The sequence below is a fragment of the Amblyraja radiata genome, chromosome 12, assembly GCF_010909765.2.
Source record: "Amblyraja radiata isolate CabotCenter1 chromosome 12, sAmbRad1.1.pri, whole genome shotgun sequence".
In the NCBI taxonomy this organism is placed as follows: domain Eukaryota; kingdom Metazoa; phylum Chordata; class Chondrichthyes; order Rajiformes; family Rajidae; genus Amblyraja; species Amblyraja radiata.
In genome coordinates, this window is record NC_045967.1 from 15,207,199 (window position 1) to 15,227,213 (window position 20,015).

The 20,015-nt window shown below is 44.0% G+C and overlaps 1 protein-coding gene across 1 annotated transcript in view; it reads left to right on the plus strand.

The window, feature by feature from the left end:
- Positions 1-20,015, plus strand: part of commd5 (COMM domain containing 5) — a 58,226-nt gene that overhangs the window by 12,904 nt on the left and 25,307 nt on the right. Inside the window, exons 5-6 of the mRNA XM_033030277.1 lie at positions 12,651-12,701; positions 18,689-18,784. Of these exons, the coding sequence (XP_032886168.1) occupies positions 12,651-12,701; positions 18,689-18,784 (147 nt within the window). The remainder of the gene's footprint in view (positions 1-12,650; positions 12,702-18,688; positions 18,785-20,015) is intronic.

Below are 20,015 nucleotides of genomic sequence, written 5' to 3' on the forward strand. Positions count from 1 at the left end.
TTACTCACGGCACGTGCCAGCTTTGGAGGTGGGAGGAAACCAGTGCACCCGGAAAAAACCCACGCAGTCACAGGGAGAAAGTACAAACTCTGTATAGACAGCATCCATAGTCAGGATCAGACCGGTGTCTGTGGCACTGTAAGGCAGCAACCCCACCTCTGTGGTATTGTACGCCGCTGTTTGGCATGTTTCTGGTTTGATCATCCTTTGTGATATTGCATGGTGAAGAAGATCAGTTTCACCTCTTGACTGGATTTTGTTCTTCATTGGCCTTTCAAGTCCTTTCTTCATCATGGGTCTAAACTCCAGACATTCACCTGTCCATTCCCAGAGGGTCTTTGCATTAGCATTGCATTAGTTAATTTTCTAGACTATGAAATAAAAAGCTTTGCATTTAAATGCAAAGCTTTTTGATACATAAGTTAGTGGTTTTGCAGATAGTGAAGATGGTTGTGAACGATTGCAGCAGGATCTGGATCAATTGGCCTGGTGGTTGATGGAATTTAATACAGAGAAGTGTGAGGTGTTGCATTTTGGGACGTCGAGCGAGGGCAGGATCTACACAGTGAATGGTAGGCCTCTGGGAAGTTTTGTACAGCAGAGGGATCTAGGAGTACAGGTGCATGGTTCCTTGAAGGACGAGTCGCAGGTAGATAAGGTGGCCAAAAAGGCTTTTGGCACTTTGGCCTTCATCAGTCAGAGTATTGAGTATAGAAGTTAGGAGGTCATATTGCAGTTGTAAAATACGTTGGTGAGCCCTCATTTAGAATATTGAGTTCAGTTCTGGGCACCATGTTATAGGAAAGATATTGTCAAGCTTGAAAGGGTTCTGAAAAGATTTATGAGAATGTTGCCAGGGCTAGATGATGTGAGCTATAGGGAGAGGTTGAATAGGCTGGGTCTTTATTCCATCGAGCGCTGGTGGATGAGGGGAGATCTTATAGAGGTATACAAAATCATGAGAGGAATAGATCGGGTAGATGCACAGTCTTTTGCCCAGAGTAGGGGAATCGAGGACCAGAGGACATAGGTTCAAGCTGAAGGGGAAAATATTTAATAGGAATCCGAGGGGTAACCTTTTCACACAAAGGGTGGTGGGTGTATGGAACAACCTGCCAGAGGAGGTAGTTGAGGCTGGGACTATCCCAACATTTAAGAAACAGTTAGACAGGTACATGGATAGGAAAGGTTTGGAGGGATATGGATCAAGCGCAGGCAAGTGGGTCTGGGATAGCTGGGACATTGTTGGCCGGTGTGGACGAGTTGGGCCGAAGGGCCTGTTTCCACACTGTATCATTCAATGACTCTAAATAGCAAAAGACACCAATGAACCAATGACTGGCATTCACATTTCATTAAACAGGGATGGACTTTAAAATCAGCAAATTAAATAAATAAAGTACAAATGGTTCACATCAGTGTTGGTGACTGTGAGCCTGTTGATTACCATGAAAACCAAATAAATTATTCACTTTTTGAGGGGGGAAAAAATCTGTCATCCATATTAGTTTGGCGTATGTGTACTCAAATTAGGAAAATGTGATTGGACACTCAACTGCTTTCTGAAGTAGCTTTGAAAGCCATATCGTTATTGGAAAGGCAATTAATGACCCACTACATATACACCAATATGGGCATTAAATGCTGACCTCTCTTTTGCTGTTTACAGCTCATGATTATTTTTTTAATTTAAACAAAATGGAAGCGTAGAGAGTCTTGGTATCTCAGAGTTTAAGAGTTTTCAGCGCACTGTGGTTTAGAAAAGAATGAGTTAATGTTTAAAATTCAGGACTGAAGGGTTTGAATTTTTTTTAATTGGAATCTGCAGTGAAAGGAAAGGAACAACAGGTAAGAAATGTATCCCAAAACGACTGTTTCTTTTACTGAGTAGTTCTTTGTAATATGCTGGAGAAGCCAGCAGGTGCCAGAGGAACTTTGTGTTCTGTAGCTGCTTCAGTGCTCAAGGGTGGAATATGTTGTGTTGAAGAAACTAAATAATGTTATGCAAATAGTTGTGCTACTGTGACTGGCAAGATTTTATAATGCTAATATTCTCTCCTTTGGCAATTACTTTTGTCTTTCTTCCAAAACCTCTCAGTCTTCAAAAAATAATCGGAATTTCCACGTTATACTGTACATTCAGACAGCACAGCAGTTGGCCAGTTTGTCTGCCATTCCTTTGCCATCTCTACGAAAGAGCTACAATTGCTTGTTCCTTTCCCCTGCAACATATTTCCTTTCAACAATTACAATTTACATTTATATAGCACCTTTAACAAAGTAGGATGTCTCTAATGTGTTCACAGAAATGAGAAAGTAAGCAACATTTGATTCTGTTATTTTGTTGGAACACATGGGAAGTGCTTGTTTAGAGAGAGGTTATGAGGTGGATCTAAAGGGGAATGTTTAGAAGTTTAGTTCAGAGATACAGCGTTGAAACAGGCCCTTCGGCCTACCGAGCCAATGCCGACCAGCATCACTAATACACTAGTTCTATCCGACACAGTAGGAACAATTTCATAGCAGCCAATTAAGCTACAAAACCTGCACGTCTTTGGAATGTGGGAGGAAACCAGAGCACCTGGAGAAAGCCCACACGGTCACAAGGAAAACGTATAAACTCCATGCAGACAGTACCCGTGATCAAAACGAACCTGGGCCTCTGATGCTGTCAGGCAGCAGCTCTACCGCTGTTCCACTGTCACTCCAATAATTAGAGTTTAAATGGGAGAGTTCGGGTTGCCAGTAACAGGGCAATTCAAAAAGTAGAGTTGTAAGCAGAGTACTTATCCAGTGGGGGGGGCTTTCTGGAGTGCTAGTATGGGTGTTTTGGGCCAAAGGGACTGGTTTCCAGAGGGCTAGTATGACATTGTGGGCCGAATGGATTCTTGGGCTGGCGGCTCAGTCACTCAAGCCTGGTGGGCTGGCAGTTGACTCACGGCTATTCCCTGAAGTGCCACTTCAAGCAGGGTGCAAGGCCACCAAATTCTAGTATAGTGTCATACCACTTCAAGTAGGCTGCAAGGCCACCAAATTCGAGTGTAGTGTCATACCACTTCAAGCTGGGTGCAAGGCCACCAAATTCGAGTGCCGTTTCATACCACTTCAAGCAGGGTGCAAGGCCACCAAATTGGAGTGCAGTTTCCTACCACTTCAAGCAGGGTGCAAGACCACCAAATTCGAATGCAGTTTCCTACCATTTCAAGCAGGGTGCAAGGCCACCAAATTCGAGTGCAGTTTCCTACCATTTCAAGCAGGGTGCAAGGCCACCAAATTCAAGTGCAGTTTCATACCATTTCAAGCAGGGTGCAAGGCCACCAAATTCAAATGCAGCTTCATACCATTTCAAGCAGGGTGCAAGGCAACTAAAGACAGAGAGTCGTGACCTCTCCCTCCCCCTTCTTGCAGAGACTGAGCCACGCCCACACTTCCAGGTTTTATAGTCCTTCCCACCAGAAGGGGCGTGGCCTTCATGGCGCGATTGACAGGATAGAGAATCTCAACATTTTTTAAACACTAATAACTCTTTTATTTTTCATTGAAAGGAAAAATCCCCGGCACCTGACGAGCGGAGGGGGACGCTGAGTAAGACGGTCAAAAATCACAGCTGTATGTGGTAGCATTTTTCCTAAAATCAATATACAGCACAAACAGGAAGTGGTCAAGATTAGACTTTTAATTATATAGACGGCAATGCAACTTTTGCATTCGCAAAACAACTTTCCAATTAGGCAAGGCAACTTTAGCATTCTCAAACCAACTTTTCAATTAGGCAAGATAACTTTAGCATTCTCAAACCAACTTTTCAATTAGGCAAGGCAACTTTAGCATTTTCAAACCAAAGGCAACGCAACTTTAGCATTTTCAAACCAAAGGCAACGCAGCTTTAGCATTTTCAAACCAAAAGCAACGCAGCTATGCAGTGCAACAGGAAGTGGTCAAGATCAAACTTTTAATTATATAGATGGAGCAGACATGAAATGTTTGACGCTGCATGCAGAAAAATCTAATCTGTTGCGTGCAGATTTTTAAGCATGCAGCATCAAACCATGAATGTGTGTAACGATAACAAATAGATATAGGAATAAGCCTGATGTACAAGGGTGGCTCAGCGGCGTAGCGGTAGAGTTGCTGCTTTACAGCGCCAGATCCCTGGATTCGATCCTGACTACGGTTCCTGTCTGCATGGGGTTTACACGTTCTCCCTGTGACCGCGTGGGTTTTCTCTGGGTGGGGTGCTCCAGTTTCTTTCCACATTCCAAAGACGTGCAGGTTTGTAGGTTGATTGGCTTCTGTAACATTGCAGGACAGTGCGAGTGTACGGGTGATCGCTGGTCGGCACGGACCCGTTGGACACTGTATCTCTAAACTAAACAGAACTTAATGAGATCATCCCTGTTTTTTTAACGCTGCTCCACTTTTCTTACACTAATCTCACATCCCTTGATTTCTTTAGCATTCAAAAATCATTTGATCTGTCTTGAATATATTCAGCGACTGAACCTTCACCGCCCTCTGGGGGATCAGTTCGTAGCCTCACTGCGTGAAGAAATGTCATCATATTTTTGTCCTGAAGAGCTGAACCTTTGTTTGTCAGATAGTCACCTCTAGTTATAAACACCCCAGATGAGGGAAACATCAACTCTGTGGGTAACGCATCTTGTCCCATAAGAAATTTGCACATTTCAATTAGATCAACTTTCGGTTTGCTGAACTCAAGACTCTTGATTTATACCTATCTTGCTTTATACTAATTAGTATGGAGAAGGGTCCTGACCCAAAACGCTGCCTTTCCTTTCCCTCCACAGATGTTACCTGACTTGTTGAGGTCCTCCTGTATAGAGTCATAGAGTCATGTAGCACAGAAACAGTCCCTTTGGTCCAACTTATTCATGCTGACCAAGATGTCCCATCTACACTAGTCCCACCTGCCTGTGTTTGGCCCATATCCCTCTCAACCTTTTTTATCCATGTACTTGTCCATCACTTTTAAATGTTTGTTACGGTACCTGCCCTAACTACCCCCTCTGGCAGCTCGTTCCATCCACCCACCACCCTCTCAGTGGAAAAAGCTGCCTCTCGCGTCCCTATAAAATCTTTCCCCTCTCACCTTAAACCCATGTCCTCTGGTTCTTGATTCCCATACTCTAGATAAAAAGTCTCTATGCATCAGTACTTTGTGTTTTGCTCAGATGCAGTTCCTTGTGACTTCAGTGTATGAGCTTGGTCTGCTTGTAGTCTCCACAATGGATAATGAATCGCTTGAAGTACACAAAAAATACTGGAGTAACTCAGCAGGGCAGGCAGCATCTCTGGAGAGAAGGAATGGGTGATGTTTTGGGTCGAGACCCTTCTTCAGACTTAAATTTACATTTAAACCAGCATCTGCCGTTCTTTCCTACTCATGAATTGCATGAATTGATCTGCCGAACCTTTGTTGTACTCCACGTATCACAGAGATGCTTTTTGTAGAGAATCCAGAAATGTCACCAATATTCCAGGTAAGTACTGTATAATTGAGTGCAAGACTTCTGACCTATTGCAATAAAGGTCAGCATATTAAAAGGCTACAAAGTGTTGGAGTGGGCGCTACACTTGAGTGACTCAGTGGGTCAGGCAACATCCCTAGAGAACATCGATAGGTGACAATTAGCATTGGGACATTTCTTCATGCCTGAAGAAGGGTCCAGCCCTGAAACATCACCTCTCCATGTTCTCCAGAGATGCTGCCTGACCCATGAGTTACTGCAGCATTTTCTGTCCTATTGTGTAATCCAGCATCTGCATTTCCTTGTTTCTACTTAGGTCAGCATGCCGTTTGTCTTCCTAATTGTTTGTTCTGCCTCCATGTTAACATTCAGTGATTTGTTTACAAAGCCACCCAGGGTGCTCTGATCTTCAACACTGCGGCACAGTGGCGCAGCGGGAGAGTTGCTGCATTACAGCGCCAGAGACCTAGGTTTGATCTTGACTACTTGTGCTGTCTGTATGGAGCTTGTACGTTCTCCCCGTGACTGCATGGGTTTTCTCCAGGTGCTCCGGTTTCGTCCCACGTCTCACAGATGTGCAGGTTTGTAAGTTAATTGGCTTCTGCAAATTGTAAATTGTTCCTAGTGTGTAGGATAGTGCTAGTGTATGTGTGATCACTGGTCAGCGTGGACTTGTTGGGCCGAAGAGCCTGTTTCCACGCTGGAGTCTAAAGTAAAGAGACCTAGAATTACTTTCCAAATTCTCACCACCTACTATACCTTTCTGCTATTTGTTGCCAAAGTGGATGACCTCACATTTTTCCATAATATATTCCATCTGCCAAGTCCTTGTCCATTCACATAATTTATAGGAATTCCCCCTGACTTCTCTCGCAATGCGGCAGTGACACAATGTGCTGGAGTAACACAGCGGGTCAGGCAACATCTCTGGAGGAAATGTGTAGGAAAGAACTGCAGATGCTGGTTTAAAACCGAAGATATGAGTGCAGGCAGGTGGGACTAAGGGAAAATAATTGTTCGGCACGGACTTGTAGGGCCGAGATGGCCTGTTTCCGTGCTGTAATTGTTATATGGTTATAAACGAAGACTAACTCAGCAGGACAAGCAGCATCTCTGGAGAGAAGGAATGGATGATGTTTCGGGTCGAGACCCTTCATCAGACTTCAGAAGCAGGGAATATATTTTTTCTACCAGAGATGTTGCCTGACGCGCTGAATTACACCAGCACTTTTAGACTTTAGAGATCAGAAAACAGGCCCATCGAGTTCGCGCCTACCAGCAATCACCCCGCCACCAGCACTCAGACAATTTACAATGAACAGAAACCAATTATCCTACAAACCTGTACGTCTTTGTAGTGTGGAAGGAAACCGGAGCACTTGGAGAAAACACACATGGTCACAGGGAGAACGTACAAACTCCGTACATACAGCACCCATAGTTAGGATCAGACCTGGGTCAATGGCGCTGTGAGGCAGCAACTCTATCGCTGCGCCACCGTGCCGTGTTGTGTTCTATGCAAGATTGCAGCATCTGCAGTGTGTGTGGTGTGAGTCTGGTTGAAATTTTAAGACAGCTATGTGGGATGTTTTATTAGGCCAATATTTATTAGTAACACGAGAAAAAAGTGCAGTATTTTTGTCAGTTTGTGAGTTCTTGCTCTTAGCGAATTAAGTTGTTATTTTTCTGACATTACAGCTTTGGGATGTTCTGAGTTTTCATACAAGTTTCTTTACCTTTTATTGTTCACTGAAGTAATATTCAGTGAAATGTGCAGCACTTGGTACTTTATAAATCATTGCCAAATTTAACGTGTCAGTCACGAATCATTGGCTTTGTTGCTGAAACCCCTAAGCCGTGTGCCTTTTTAATAAATGATGTATGAGCTATTAACTGGCTTGTCTCGGCCTCCAAGCTCATTAAGTTGTACCTTTTTTAGCATAAAATGTTGCATGAATAATGCATAATGTGATTTTGTCCTGTTTTATGTCCAGTCACTGGCACATCCCTGAAGTTATTTGCCTTGATTTTATTTTAGTGTAGTTTGGAATCAGTTTCCTTTTGAATTAGAAGCTGTTAGATTTTTAACCATCACAACATGAAATATTTTACTTCTTGGACCTGCATGGTGGCACAAATCTGTTGAGACCTTCGTCGCATTTATAAGTAGTGATTTATGGACATAAACAACTTTCCATTACATCATGCCAATTGATTGATTGAAAGATATAGCATAGAAGCAGGCCCTTCAGTCCACTGAGTCCACGCCGCCCATCGATCACCCATTCACGCTAGTTCCAATGTTGTCCCGCTTTCGCATCCATTCCATACACACAAGGGGCAATTTACAAAGACCAAATAACCTCCAAACTCACATGCCTTTGGGATGTGGGAGGAAACCAGAGCAAACACGTGTGGTCATAGGGAGAACATGCAAACTCCACACAGACAGCAGTGCTGTCCTTCTAGAGCACTTTATTTCCCTGTTTGATTCTCGTTAATCACCCATCATCATTCATCTACTTACCAAGCTACATTGGCTCCCATTTAAGTAATGCCTTGAATTTAAGTTGCCCACCCTTGTTTACAAACACCTTTCAAGTTTCAACCCTCCCTATCTATATAATCCTCTTCCCCATCACATTATCATCCGTTGGGATATCAATGCCCCACCAGTTTTGGTCATCTGTTTATGCCTGAGGTAATAGTGATGCCTTCAGCTTCCCGGACACAACATAGACCATAGGACATAGAAAAGTTCAGCACAGAAACAGGCCCTTTAGTCACAGGGAGGACAAGCAAACTCCTCACAGACAGCAGTTGAGGTCAAGATTGAACCCGGGTCTCTGGCGCAGTGAGGAAGCAGCTCCACCAGCTGCGCCGCCATGCCATCCCTATTGAATGTTTTCTCAAGAGCTCCTCTGGATAAATATTATGCCCATTTAAAGAGCTGGAGTAGATTCAGCAGTCCATTGAGTTAACTTTTACATGGAGTCACTTATTTTTGAGAACTCATTATTTTTTGTCCAATGGATCAGATTAAATGCTCATTCATCTCATTGTCTTTTGCTGAGTGAAGATTAACTGCTGAGTGTGTTTACTTGAGTAGTGACTGCCTATGATTAGCATTGATAATGAAGTGTTTAGGACATTCTGCGAACAAGAAAGATTCTATATAAATGCAGGTTAATTCTTTAATGCACATTCAGTGTAAAATTTGTTGAAAATGCTTCAGATTTTGCAGAAAGGTAGCATTTAAAAAAAAAATTGTGACGTGTGTTTGAGATGTGAATTTTAAAGGACCAACTTGGAAAAAGGCCCTTTGGCCCACCTAGTACATGCTAACCATTGATCACCTACTCAAACTAGTTCTATGTTATGCCACTTTCTCATTCACTCCCTACAGACTAGGGACAATTTACAGGGAGCCAATTTGCTTACAAGCCCGCACGTCTTTGGGATGCGGGAGGAAACCCATGCAGTCACAAGGATAGCATTCAAACTCCACACAGACAAAGTAAGGATTGCACCAGGGTTTCTGGCACTGTGAGGCAGCAACCCAACCAACTGTGCCACTATGCCACACTTTAATAGCAGCACAGTGGTGCAGCTGGTAGACCTACTGCCTCAAGGTGCCATAGATCTGGGTTCTTTCCTTTATAGTCATGTGGATAAGCACAAATTATTATTTTTTAAAGAAATGTCCTTGTTTGTTTGGGTCTTAAACCTATGACATCTGGCTATTGAATTGCATGTCAGTAGAAACAGTTTTTCCATAGTTATTCTATCAATGGCCTTCATAATAGTGGATGCCTTCACTAAATCTACACTGAGCTGCTGTCCTGTAACTTCAGAAATTCCATATACTGAGCCAATGGAAAATCCAGTTTTGTTTGTGGGGAAACATAGGGCTTTAAAAATAAATTAGCAAGTGGAGTATTACTGCAGAAAGGTAAGTGCATCAGATTTTCTCATTTCTCTCTCTGGGAAAAGTAATTGATCTGTTGTTGAAAATTCATTTGATTTACCTGTAATCAGGAGCTTACTGCGTGGGATTGCAAAGCCAAGTTCACTTGCCGTGTCAAGAACAGCCGGTCAATGTTAGTGGAGTCAGAATGTTGGCACTTCACTTTAAAAATACATTAAATATTAATACAAATGAGGTGCAGTTGTAGAAGAGGACTGTGTACTTCTGACTGGTTTATCTATGCTAATCTGTGCATTGATCACAGTACTGCTTAATTTGCTTAAAACCATTCATATATCTGAATTTGGAAAACAAATAAAATTGCGGATGCTGGAATTTGAAACAAAAACAGAAAATGCTTAACGAGCAGCACAGTGGTGCAGCCGATAGGGCTGCTGCCTCACAGCGCCAGAGACCCAGATTAGATCCTGACTACGGGTGTTGTCCTTGTGGCGCTTGTACATTCTTGCTGTGACCGCGTGGGTTTTCTCTGGATGCTCCACTTTCCTCACACATCGTAAGCGTAGACTTGTCAATCATTTCGCTGAACACACACTCAATTCGCCTTGGCCTACATGATCTTCTGGTTTCCAAACATTTTAACTCCCCTTCCTATTCCCATACTGACATTTCATAGAAACATAGAAAAATAGGTGCAGGAGCAGCCCATTCGTCCCTTCGAGCCAGCACTGCCATTCAATATGATCATGGCTGATCATCTAAAATCAGTACCCCGTTCCTGCTTTTTCCCCATATCCCTTGAATCCTTAAGAGGTAAATCTAACTCTCTCTTGAAAACATCCAGTGAATTGGCCTCCACTGTCTTCTGTGGCAAAGAATTCCACAGATTCACAACTCTCTGGGTGAAGAAGCTTTTCCTCATCTCAGTCCTTAATGGCTTACCCCTTATTCTTAAACTATGACCCCTGTTTCTGGACTCCCCCAACATCAGGAACATTTTTCCTGCATTTAGCCTGTCCAATTCTTTAAGAATTTAATATGTTTCTATAAGATACCCTCTCATCCTTATGAATTCAATTGAATACAAGTCCAGTCGACCCATTCATTCATCACATGTCAATCCCGCCATCCCGGGAATTAACCTGGTGAACCTACGCAGCACTCCCTCAATAGCAATAATGTCCTTCCTCAAATTAGGAGACCAAAATTGCACACAATACTCCAGGTGCGGTCTCACCAGGGCCCTGTACAACTGCAGCAGTAGGACCTCCTTGCTCCTAAACTCAAATCCTCTCGCAATGAAGGCCAACATGCCATTAGCTCTCTTCACTGCCTACTGTACCTGCATTCTTACTTTCAGTGACTGATGTACAAGCACACTCAGGCCTCATTGCACCTCCCCTTTCCTAATCTGACACGATTCAGATAATAATCTGCCTTCCTGTTCTTGCCACCAAAGTGGATAACCTCACATTTATCCACATTATACTGCATTCGCCCACTCACCTAACCTATCCAAGTCACCCTGCAGCCTCATAGCATCCTCATCGCAGCGCATACTGCTACCCAGCTTTGTGTCATCGGCAAACTTGGAGATGTCACATTTAATTCCCTCATCTAAATCATTAATATATCTTGTAAATAACTGGGGTCCAGCACCGAGCCTAGTGGCACCCCACTACTCACTGCCTACCATTCTGAAAAGGACCCGTTAATTCCTATACTGTGCTTCCTGTCTGTCAACCAGTTCTCTATCCATCCATACCCTATCCCCAATACCATGTACTCTAATTTTGCACACTAATCTCTTGTGTGGGACCTTGTCAAAGGCTTTTTGAAAGTCCAGATACACCACATGCACTGGCTCTCCCATATCCATTCTACTTGTTACATCCTCTAAAAATTCCAGACGATTAGTCAAGCATGATTTCCCCTTCGTAAATCCATGCTGACTTTGACTGATCCTGTCACTGCTTTCCAAATGCTCTGCTATAACATCTTTAATAATCGACTCTAGGGCCACCACCTTGAGTACTCTGGGATGCAGACTATCAAGCCCTGGGGTTTATCTGCCTCCAGTCCCATCAGCTACCTAACACAATTTCTTGACGAATATGGATTCCCTTCGGTTTCTCCCACTAGATCCTTGGTCCCCTTGTATTTCTGGGAGATTGTTTGTGTCTTCCTTAGTGAAGTACTCATTTAACTGTTCTGCGATTTCTTCGTTTACCATTATAAATTCACCTGTCTCTGATTGTAAGGGACCTACATTTGTCTTCACTAATCTTTGGCTTTTTACAAATTTAAAGAAACATTTACACAGTTTTTATATTCCCTGCAAGCTTTCTTTCATGCTCTTTTCCCCCTCTTAATTATCCCTTTTGTCCTCCTCTGTTGAGTTCTAAATTTCTCCCAGTCCTCCGATTTACTGCTTCCTCTGGCCAATTTATATGCCTTTTCCTTGAATTTAAAACAATCCTTGATTTCCCTCGTTAGCCACGGTTGAGCCACCTTCCCGGTTTTATTTTTTCGCGAGACAGGGATAAACAAATTTTGGAGTTCATCCATGCGGTCTTTAAATGTTTGCCATTACATCTCCACCGTCAACCCTTGAAGTATAATCTATCCTAGCCAATTCCCGTCTCATACCTTCAAAGTCTCCTTTCTTTAAGTTCAGGACCCTAGTCTCTGAGTTAACCGTGCCACTTTCCATCCTAATGCAGAATTCCACCATATTATGGTCACTGTTGCCCAAGGGGCTTTGCACAACAAGATCGCTAACTAATCCTTCCTCATTACACAATACCCAGTCTAGGATGGCATGTCCTCTCGTCGGTTCTTCTACATATTGGTTTAAAAAATCATCCTGTATACATTCCAGGAAATCTTCTCCTCAGCGCTGCTACCAATTTGTTTGGCCCAATCTATATGTACATTAAAGTCACCCATTTCAGTCTTGGTGCTCCTCCACTGTCACAGTGAAGCCAAATTGGAGGAACAGTACCTCATATTTCGCTTGGACAGCTTACAACCCAGAGGTGGGAACGTTGACTTCTCTGGTACTGACCCGAAACGTCATCTATTTTTTTTCTCCAGAGATGCAGTCTGTGTTACTCCAGTATTTTGTAACTATCTTCGTTATAAATCAGCATCTGCAGTTCCTTCCTACATATGTTTTGAATTGTGCTCTTCTGATTAACATAATACTTTCCTTTAATTTTTATCTGTTTCAGAATTCCAGAGGAGCTTATTTCAGACTTTGCAAGTGTTGTATTTGGTAGCAGGTGGGTTTATCACTTTTGCTTCTTCAAAGAGTATCAGTAATATGGGTTACAACAGCTGATAACATCCAGAAAACTCCAGACAAAAGTGGCCAAAATTAACAGCTTTGATTTATTACTGCCTTCTGAAACAAAATGTTGTAATTGGGAAGTATTAAGCATGCTGTACTGTTCCTACACATTCAGTTAAATGCGTGAAGAGGTATTGCAACATACTTGGAAACATAGAGCCATACAGCATGGAAACAGGTCATTCAGCTCAACGTTAATGCCGACCAAGATGCCCCATGTAAATTGGTTCCATTTGTCCTATTTTAGCCCATATTCCTCTAAACCTTTCCTGTCCATGGACAGGTCCAAGTGTCTTTTAAATGTCAAGGGCATTGATGCACTTCTTTAAAATAAAACAAGGAAACAAGAAAGAGAGCAGATGACGGGGAGAGCTGATAATGGGTATAAAGGAGCAAGAGGTAATAATAATAATAATATCTTTTATTGTCATTGCACGTCAGTGCAACGAGATTTAGTATGCAGCTTCCAACCGATGTAAAAGAAGAGTAAAATAAATAAATAAGCTGTGTGACGTGACCATCCGAGGGAGACAGTCCAGGGGGGATGGGGGGCACTCAGCAGGGCCGGTTCAGAGCCGCTATAGCTCTGGGAATAAAGCTGTTTCTGAGTCTGGAGGCTCGGGCGTAGAAGGTCTTATAACGTCTGCCGGAGGGAAGTAGTTCGAACAGTCCGTTACAAGGGTGTGAGGAGTCTTTATGGATGCTGACGGCCTTCCTGAGGCACCGTGTGTGGTAGATGCCCTCCAAGGCTGGTAGCTGTGTCCCAATGATCCTCTGCGCTCTGTGGACGACCGCTGAAGAGCTCTCCTCTCCGCCTCCGTGCAGCTGAGATACCACACAGAGATGCCATACGTTAATATGCTCTCTGTGGTGCAGTGGTAGAAGGTTGTCAGCAGCTGTTGGGGCAGACCAGTCTTTCTTAATGTTCTCAGGAAGAACAGTCGTTGCTGTGCCTTCTTGACCAGCGCAGCTGTGTTGGTGGACCATGTGAGGTCCTCAGAAATGTGAGTGCCCAGAAATGTAAAGCTGGACACTCTCTCCACAATTTCCCCGTAAATGGAGATTGGGGCATATTCTCCATAATGGGACCTTCTGAAGTCAATAATCAGCTCCTTTGTCTTGGAGGTGTTTAGTGACAAGTTGTTACGTGCGCACCAGTCCGCCAGGTTCTGCACCTCCGCTCTGTATTTTGTTTCACCACCGTTGGTGATCAGCCCAATCACTGTTGTGTCGTCTGCAAACTTCACGATGGTGTTGGTGTCGAATGCAGGAACACAGTCGTGAGTGAAGAGGGAGTAGAGCATGGGGCTTAGTACACAGCCCTGTGGTGTGCCGGTGCTCAGGGTGATAATGGAGGACAGGTGCGGGCCCAGTCTCACTGCCTGCGGTCGCTCCGTCAGAAAGTTCAGGATCCAATCGCATATCGGCGAGCTGAGGCCTAGCTGGTGGAGTTTGGTGGTGAGCTTGGTGGGGATGACCGTATTGAATGCAGAGCTATAGTAACAGGATTCACAGGAATTCTAGGTGTGTCAGCATGGGAAGGCAATGAGTTGGGATGGAACGGATGGATGGGTTAGACAGACTAAATACAGATGACCCGTTTTTTCTTTAGCAGAGGGAACCGTGGACATGGATTTAATTCATTAGAGACCCTCGGACTATCTTTATCTGACTTTACTGGATTTTATCTTGGACTAAATGTTATTCCCTTTATCATCTGTACACTATGTATGGCATGTTTGTCATCATCTCTCCACTGGTCCCCCTTATCTTGGACTCCCTAGAACGGCCTTCTACCCTCTCTAGATCTCTTCATTTCTAACTTCCGGCGTGACATCAACCGTCTCAACTTTTCCACTCCCCTTACCTACTCCAACCTCACCTCCCTCTGAACGTACAACCCTCCGCTCACTCTGCAGCAACCCTGGCATAATCAAACCTGCCGACAAGGGAGGTGCTGTGGTTGTTTGGCGCGCTGACCTCTACCGGGCTGAGGCCAGGCGACAACTCTCAGACACCTCCTCCTACTTATCCTTGGACCATGATCCGTCAGATGAGCACCAGGCCTGAATCTTAAACACCCTTACTGATTTCATCATCTCTGGCTGTCTGCCTTCCACAGCTTCCAACCTTACCGTTTCCCTGCCCCATACATCCCGTTTTTACCTTCTCCCCAAAATCCACAAACACAACTGCCCTGGCAGACCCCTGCCTGCTCCTGTCCCATGGAAATTATTTCCTCATAGGTCGACTCCATCCTATCCCCCCTGGTCCAATCTCTCCAGACCTATGTCCAAGATACCTCACATGTCCTTTGTCTCTTTAATGACTTCCGTTTTCCGAGCTCCCACTCACTCATCTTTACTATGGACGTTCAGTCACTCTCCGCCCCCCCCCCCCCCCCCCCCCCCCCAACTCCCAATTCCTCCGTCTACGCTGCATCTGCGCCCAAGATGAGGTATTCGATACTAGAACATCCGAGATGTCCACATTTTTGAGAGAATGGGGGTTCCCCTCTCCCATCGTTGACGAGGCCCTCACTCGTGTCTCCTCAGTACCCTGCAGCTCAGCCCTTGCTCCCCGGCCCCCTAGTCCTTACCTGCCACCCCATCAACCGTCGCATACAACACATAATTTCTGCCACCTCCAGCGGGATCCCACCACTAGCCACATTTTCCCATCTCCACCTTCCGCAGAGACCGTTCCCTCCGCAACTCCCTGGTTAACTCATCCCTTCCCACCAAAACCACTCCCTCCCCAGGTAACTGCCCCTGGAACTGCATAAGATGCAACACCTGTCGCTATACCTCCTCCCTCGACTCTGTCCAGGGACTGCGACAGTCCTTTCAGGTTAGGCAGAGGTTCACTTGCACCTCCTCCAACCTCATCTGTATCTGTTGTTCAAGACGTGGACTCTTATACATCGGCGAGACCAAACGCAGAGTGGGCGGACGTTTCACGGAAAACCTTCGCTCAGCCCGCCTGAACCAACCTGATCACTTTAATTCTTCTTCCCATTCCAACACAGACCTTTCTGTCCTCAGTCTCCTCCATTGTCAGGGTGAGGCTATGTGCAAATTGGAGGAACATCATCTCATTTTTTGCTAGGGCAGCTTACGTTATGTTAGTGTTATGAATATAGATTTCTCTCACTTCAGGTAGCCCCGGCATTCCCTCTCTATCCCTCCCCAACTCAAGTCGCACTAGCTTCTCATTTTCACCCTATAAACAGCTTACAATGGCCTGTTTCCTTTATCATCGTTACTTTTTTACATATCTTTCATTCATTGTTCTGTATCTCTCCACATCATTTGTCTATATCTTTCGTTTCCCTTATCCCAAACCAGTCTGAAGAAGGGTCTCGACCCGAAACGTGACCCATTCCTTCTCTCCAGAGATGCTGCCTGTCCCGCTGAGTTACTCCAGCTTTTTGTGTCTATCGTTGGTTGTAATCATGCATAGTCTTTCCGCTGACTGGTTAGCACACGACAAAAGCTTTTGTCACCTCAGTACATGTGATAATAAACTAAATTAAACTAACTAAAGGAGTTTGTAAAAGGATTTGAGGGAAAATTGAAAAAAAGTCAAATAAACGTTGTTGGGGATTGCCTGAGGGAGAGGTGAACACACAAAGGCTAGGTACTTTTAGGATGTACTTGGTTACACACTTGAAGAACAGTGAGCGGAAGACCTGGTATTGGAAGAATTTGGCTGGTGAGCTCATTCTTTGACAAACTCAACGATATTGGGCTGAATGGCCTTCTGTACCATTAATTTTCTATGATTATGTAATCTGGATTTCACTATTCTTAAATTCATAAATTATAGGCCAACCGGCCCATCAAGATACTCAATTCAATCATCTCTGATCTATAGGTACACATAGAACACATAGAACACAAAGATGATTTTCCAGCATCTGCAGTTCCTTCTTAAACACATCTCTGATCTATCTTTCCCTCTCAACCGTATTCTCCTGCCTTCTCCCCATAACTGCTGGCACTCGTAGTAATCAACCTACCCGATACTGACAATTTCTTAAATGTCTCTAATGGATTACAGCAAATCACCTGATAGCGATTAGTTTTGGCAATGTGATCAGTACTGTAAACATCGTAATGGGTGTGTATTTTTGTGTTTATTGATATTGCTGTCTGATATGAAATCTGTTGCCAAAGAACACATTGACCTAGCAAATCTTTGGCTCTGCTGCAGATGGGTTAAGTGTATTTACGTGGCGCAACAGTGCCTGTTTATGGTCATTAGTCAGCTTTGTGAAACTTCGGCAGTGCCTGAGGCCCATGGTGTTATGTGCTACTGAATGACCATTGCACACAAGGTTCCTTATGACCTAGAAGGAGACTATTAGACCCATTGAGTCTATGCTGGCATTTAGAACATAAAATGTAGAAATGTACAGCTTAGGAACAGGGCTTTCAGCCCACAATGTCTGTGCCAAATATGATACCAAGATAAACTAATCTCATCTGCCTGTACGTGATCCATACCCCTCCATTCCTGGCATATCCATGTGTCTATTTAAAAGCCTTAAAAATTCCTGGCAAAGCATTCACCACGCTCTGTAAACAAAAAACTTGTCCCCACATATCTCCTTTGAACTTTCCACATTTCACATTAAGGCTATGCTCTCTAGTCTTTTACATTTCCACCTTTGGAAAAGGTTATGACTGCCTACCCTATCCATGTCTCATCATTTTATTTACTTCTATCAGGTCTCCCCTCAGCCTCTGCTGTTCCAGAGAAAACAATCCGTGTCTTACAGCTAGTCCCCTTACAGCTAGTTTCCTCAAATCCAAGCAGTATTCTGGTAAACCTCTTCTGCACCCTCTCCAAAGCCTCGGCATCCATCCATCCTGTGATAGGACGGCCAGAGCTGTGTACAATGCAGTCAAACCAAAGTTCTGGAAAGCTGCATCATGACTTCCTGATTTGTACTTAATGTTTCGACCAATAATGGCATGCAAACCACATGCTAATTTTCTCTGCTAATTTTCCCTATAAACTATTCTCCTCAGATAATAATAATAATAATGGATGGGATTTATATAGCGCCTTTCTAATACTCAAGGCGCTTTACATCGCATTATTCATTCACTCCTCAGTCACACTCGGTGGTGGTAAGCTACTTCTGTAGCCACAGCTGCCCTGGGGCAGACTGACGGAAGCGTGGCTGCCATTCTGCGCCTACGGCCCCTCCGACCACCACCAATCACTCACACACATTCACACACATTCACACACAGGCAAAGGTGGGTGAAGTGTCTTGCCCAAGGACACAACGACAGTATGCACTCCAAGCGGGATTCGAACCGGCTACCTTCCGGTTGCCAGCCGAACACTTAGCCCATTGCGTCATCTGTCGTCCCAAATATTACCATTCACATACCTTACAAACCTGTACCTCTTTGAAATGTGGGGAATTCCACATGGTCTTAGGGATAGCCAACATAATCAAGGACTAGTCCCACCCCGCTCCCATCGGGCAGAAGATATAGAGGCCAGAAATCTTCCCAGAACAAAGCTTCCCACTGCACCTCGGTACAGTAGACAATATAAAACCTAAACCTGAACCTAAAGCCATGCAAACTCCACACAGAGAGACTGGGTTGTGCTCAAATTGTGGTTTGATAGGCAGATGGTTGGACAAAGGCCAGATATGAAAATCCTAGGTTTTCTTTTGCTTAAAGCTGTTAAATTTAAAATCTGTTGTTCATTTTTTCTTTTTTTTTCTGACTCCATATGGACTCATTAAGCTGCCTTTTAATGGTGTGGTTTCTCTTCATTAACCAGTTATGTGCCGACATGACTTTGGAAAGGGTTGCTTTAAACCTGTATTTTGAACATTTCCAATTAGCCGTGTGTTAAAACTTACTCTGCAATGGTTTGTTTTGCTTTAAGACGCTCAGTGTTGGACGCTGCAGCCTTGCAACAAGGGAACCGGTTGCCCAGTGTTGACGATTTCAGATGGCGAGTTGACGTGGCCATTTCTTCCAGGTACAATCACGTCGCGGCGCATTCCCTTCTCTTCAATCTTATCTGGGTCTCCATTCAAAAGGTGTCATTCCCTGACTTTCAAAGACGTGTCAATAATCCCCTTGCACAATCCTGGCCGTAACATGGGAGTGGCACGGCAGATTCAACAACTAATACACATAGCAACGATCAATAGTTTAATTGGTATTGTGTGCTTGAAATCATTGAACAAAATACAGAGATATCCCAATAATTTGGCACCCTCAGGAGTTTCATAGGGATTTTCCAGAGTTTTGGATTTTACTATAAATACCCAAGCACACTTTTAGATATTACACAGTAGAGTCATTAGGTCACAGTCCTCTTGGCCCAACTCATCCACTCATTCACACAGAGAGTGGTGAATCTCTGGAATTCTCTGCCACAGAAGGTAGTTGAGGCCAGTTCATTGGCTATATTTAAGAGGGAGTTAGATGTGGCCCTTGTGGATAAAGGGATCGGGGTATGGAGAGAAGGCAGGTACAGGATACTGAGTTGGATGATCAGCCATGATCATATTGAATGGCGGTGCAGGCTCGAAGGGGCGAATGGCCTACTCCTGCACCTATTTTCTATGTTTCTATGCTGACCACGATGCCCCAACTAAGCTAGTCTCATCTGCCCTCTTTTGGCCCACATCCCTCTCAGCCTTTCCTATCCATGTACCTGTCCAATTGTCTCTTAAAGTTGTTATTGTACCTGCCTCAACTATTTCTTCTGGCAGCTCAATCCACGGTCTGTGTGAAAAAGGTTCCCTATTAACTCTTTCCCCTCTCGGCTTACTATATCCTGTGGTTTTTGATTCCTCTACTTTGGGGAAAAAGACTGTGCATTCACCCTATCTATTCCTCTCATGATTTTATACACCTCTATAAGATCACCCCTCAGCCTCCTAAATTCCAAGGAACAAAGTCCTAGCCTGCTCAACCTCTTCCCATAGCTCAGCCCTTCGTGGTCACAGGGCGAACGTGCAAACTCCTCACAGACAGCAGCTGAGTAATTTCTGCCATCCAGTAAGATTTTGGCAAATCTGCATCTCTGCTCATTTATCTGGCTCTTCCACTGGTCCCCACACGCAACAGGAATCTGTCTTGATGGCAATTTGAAGCCATTAGAATCTAGACTTTTGGAGGATATGAATCATTTTATTTTTGTTGTGATAGCACGTGGAGAAGTTTTATTTCATTCTTTCTTATCACTTTTGGGTTACGTT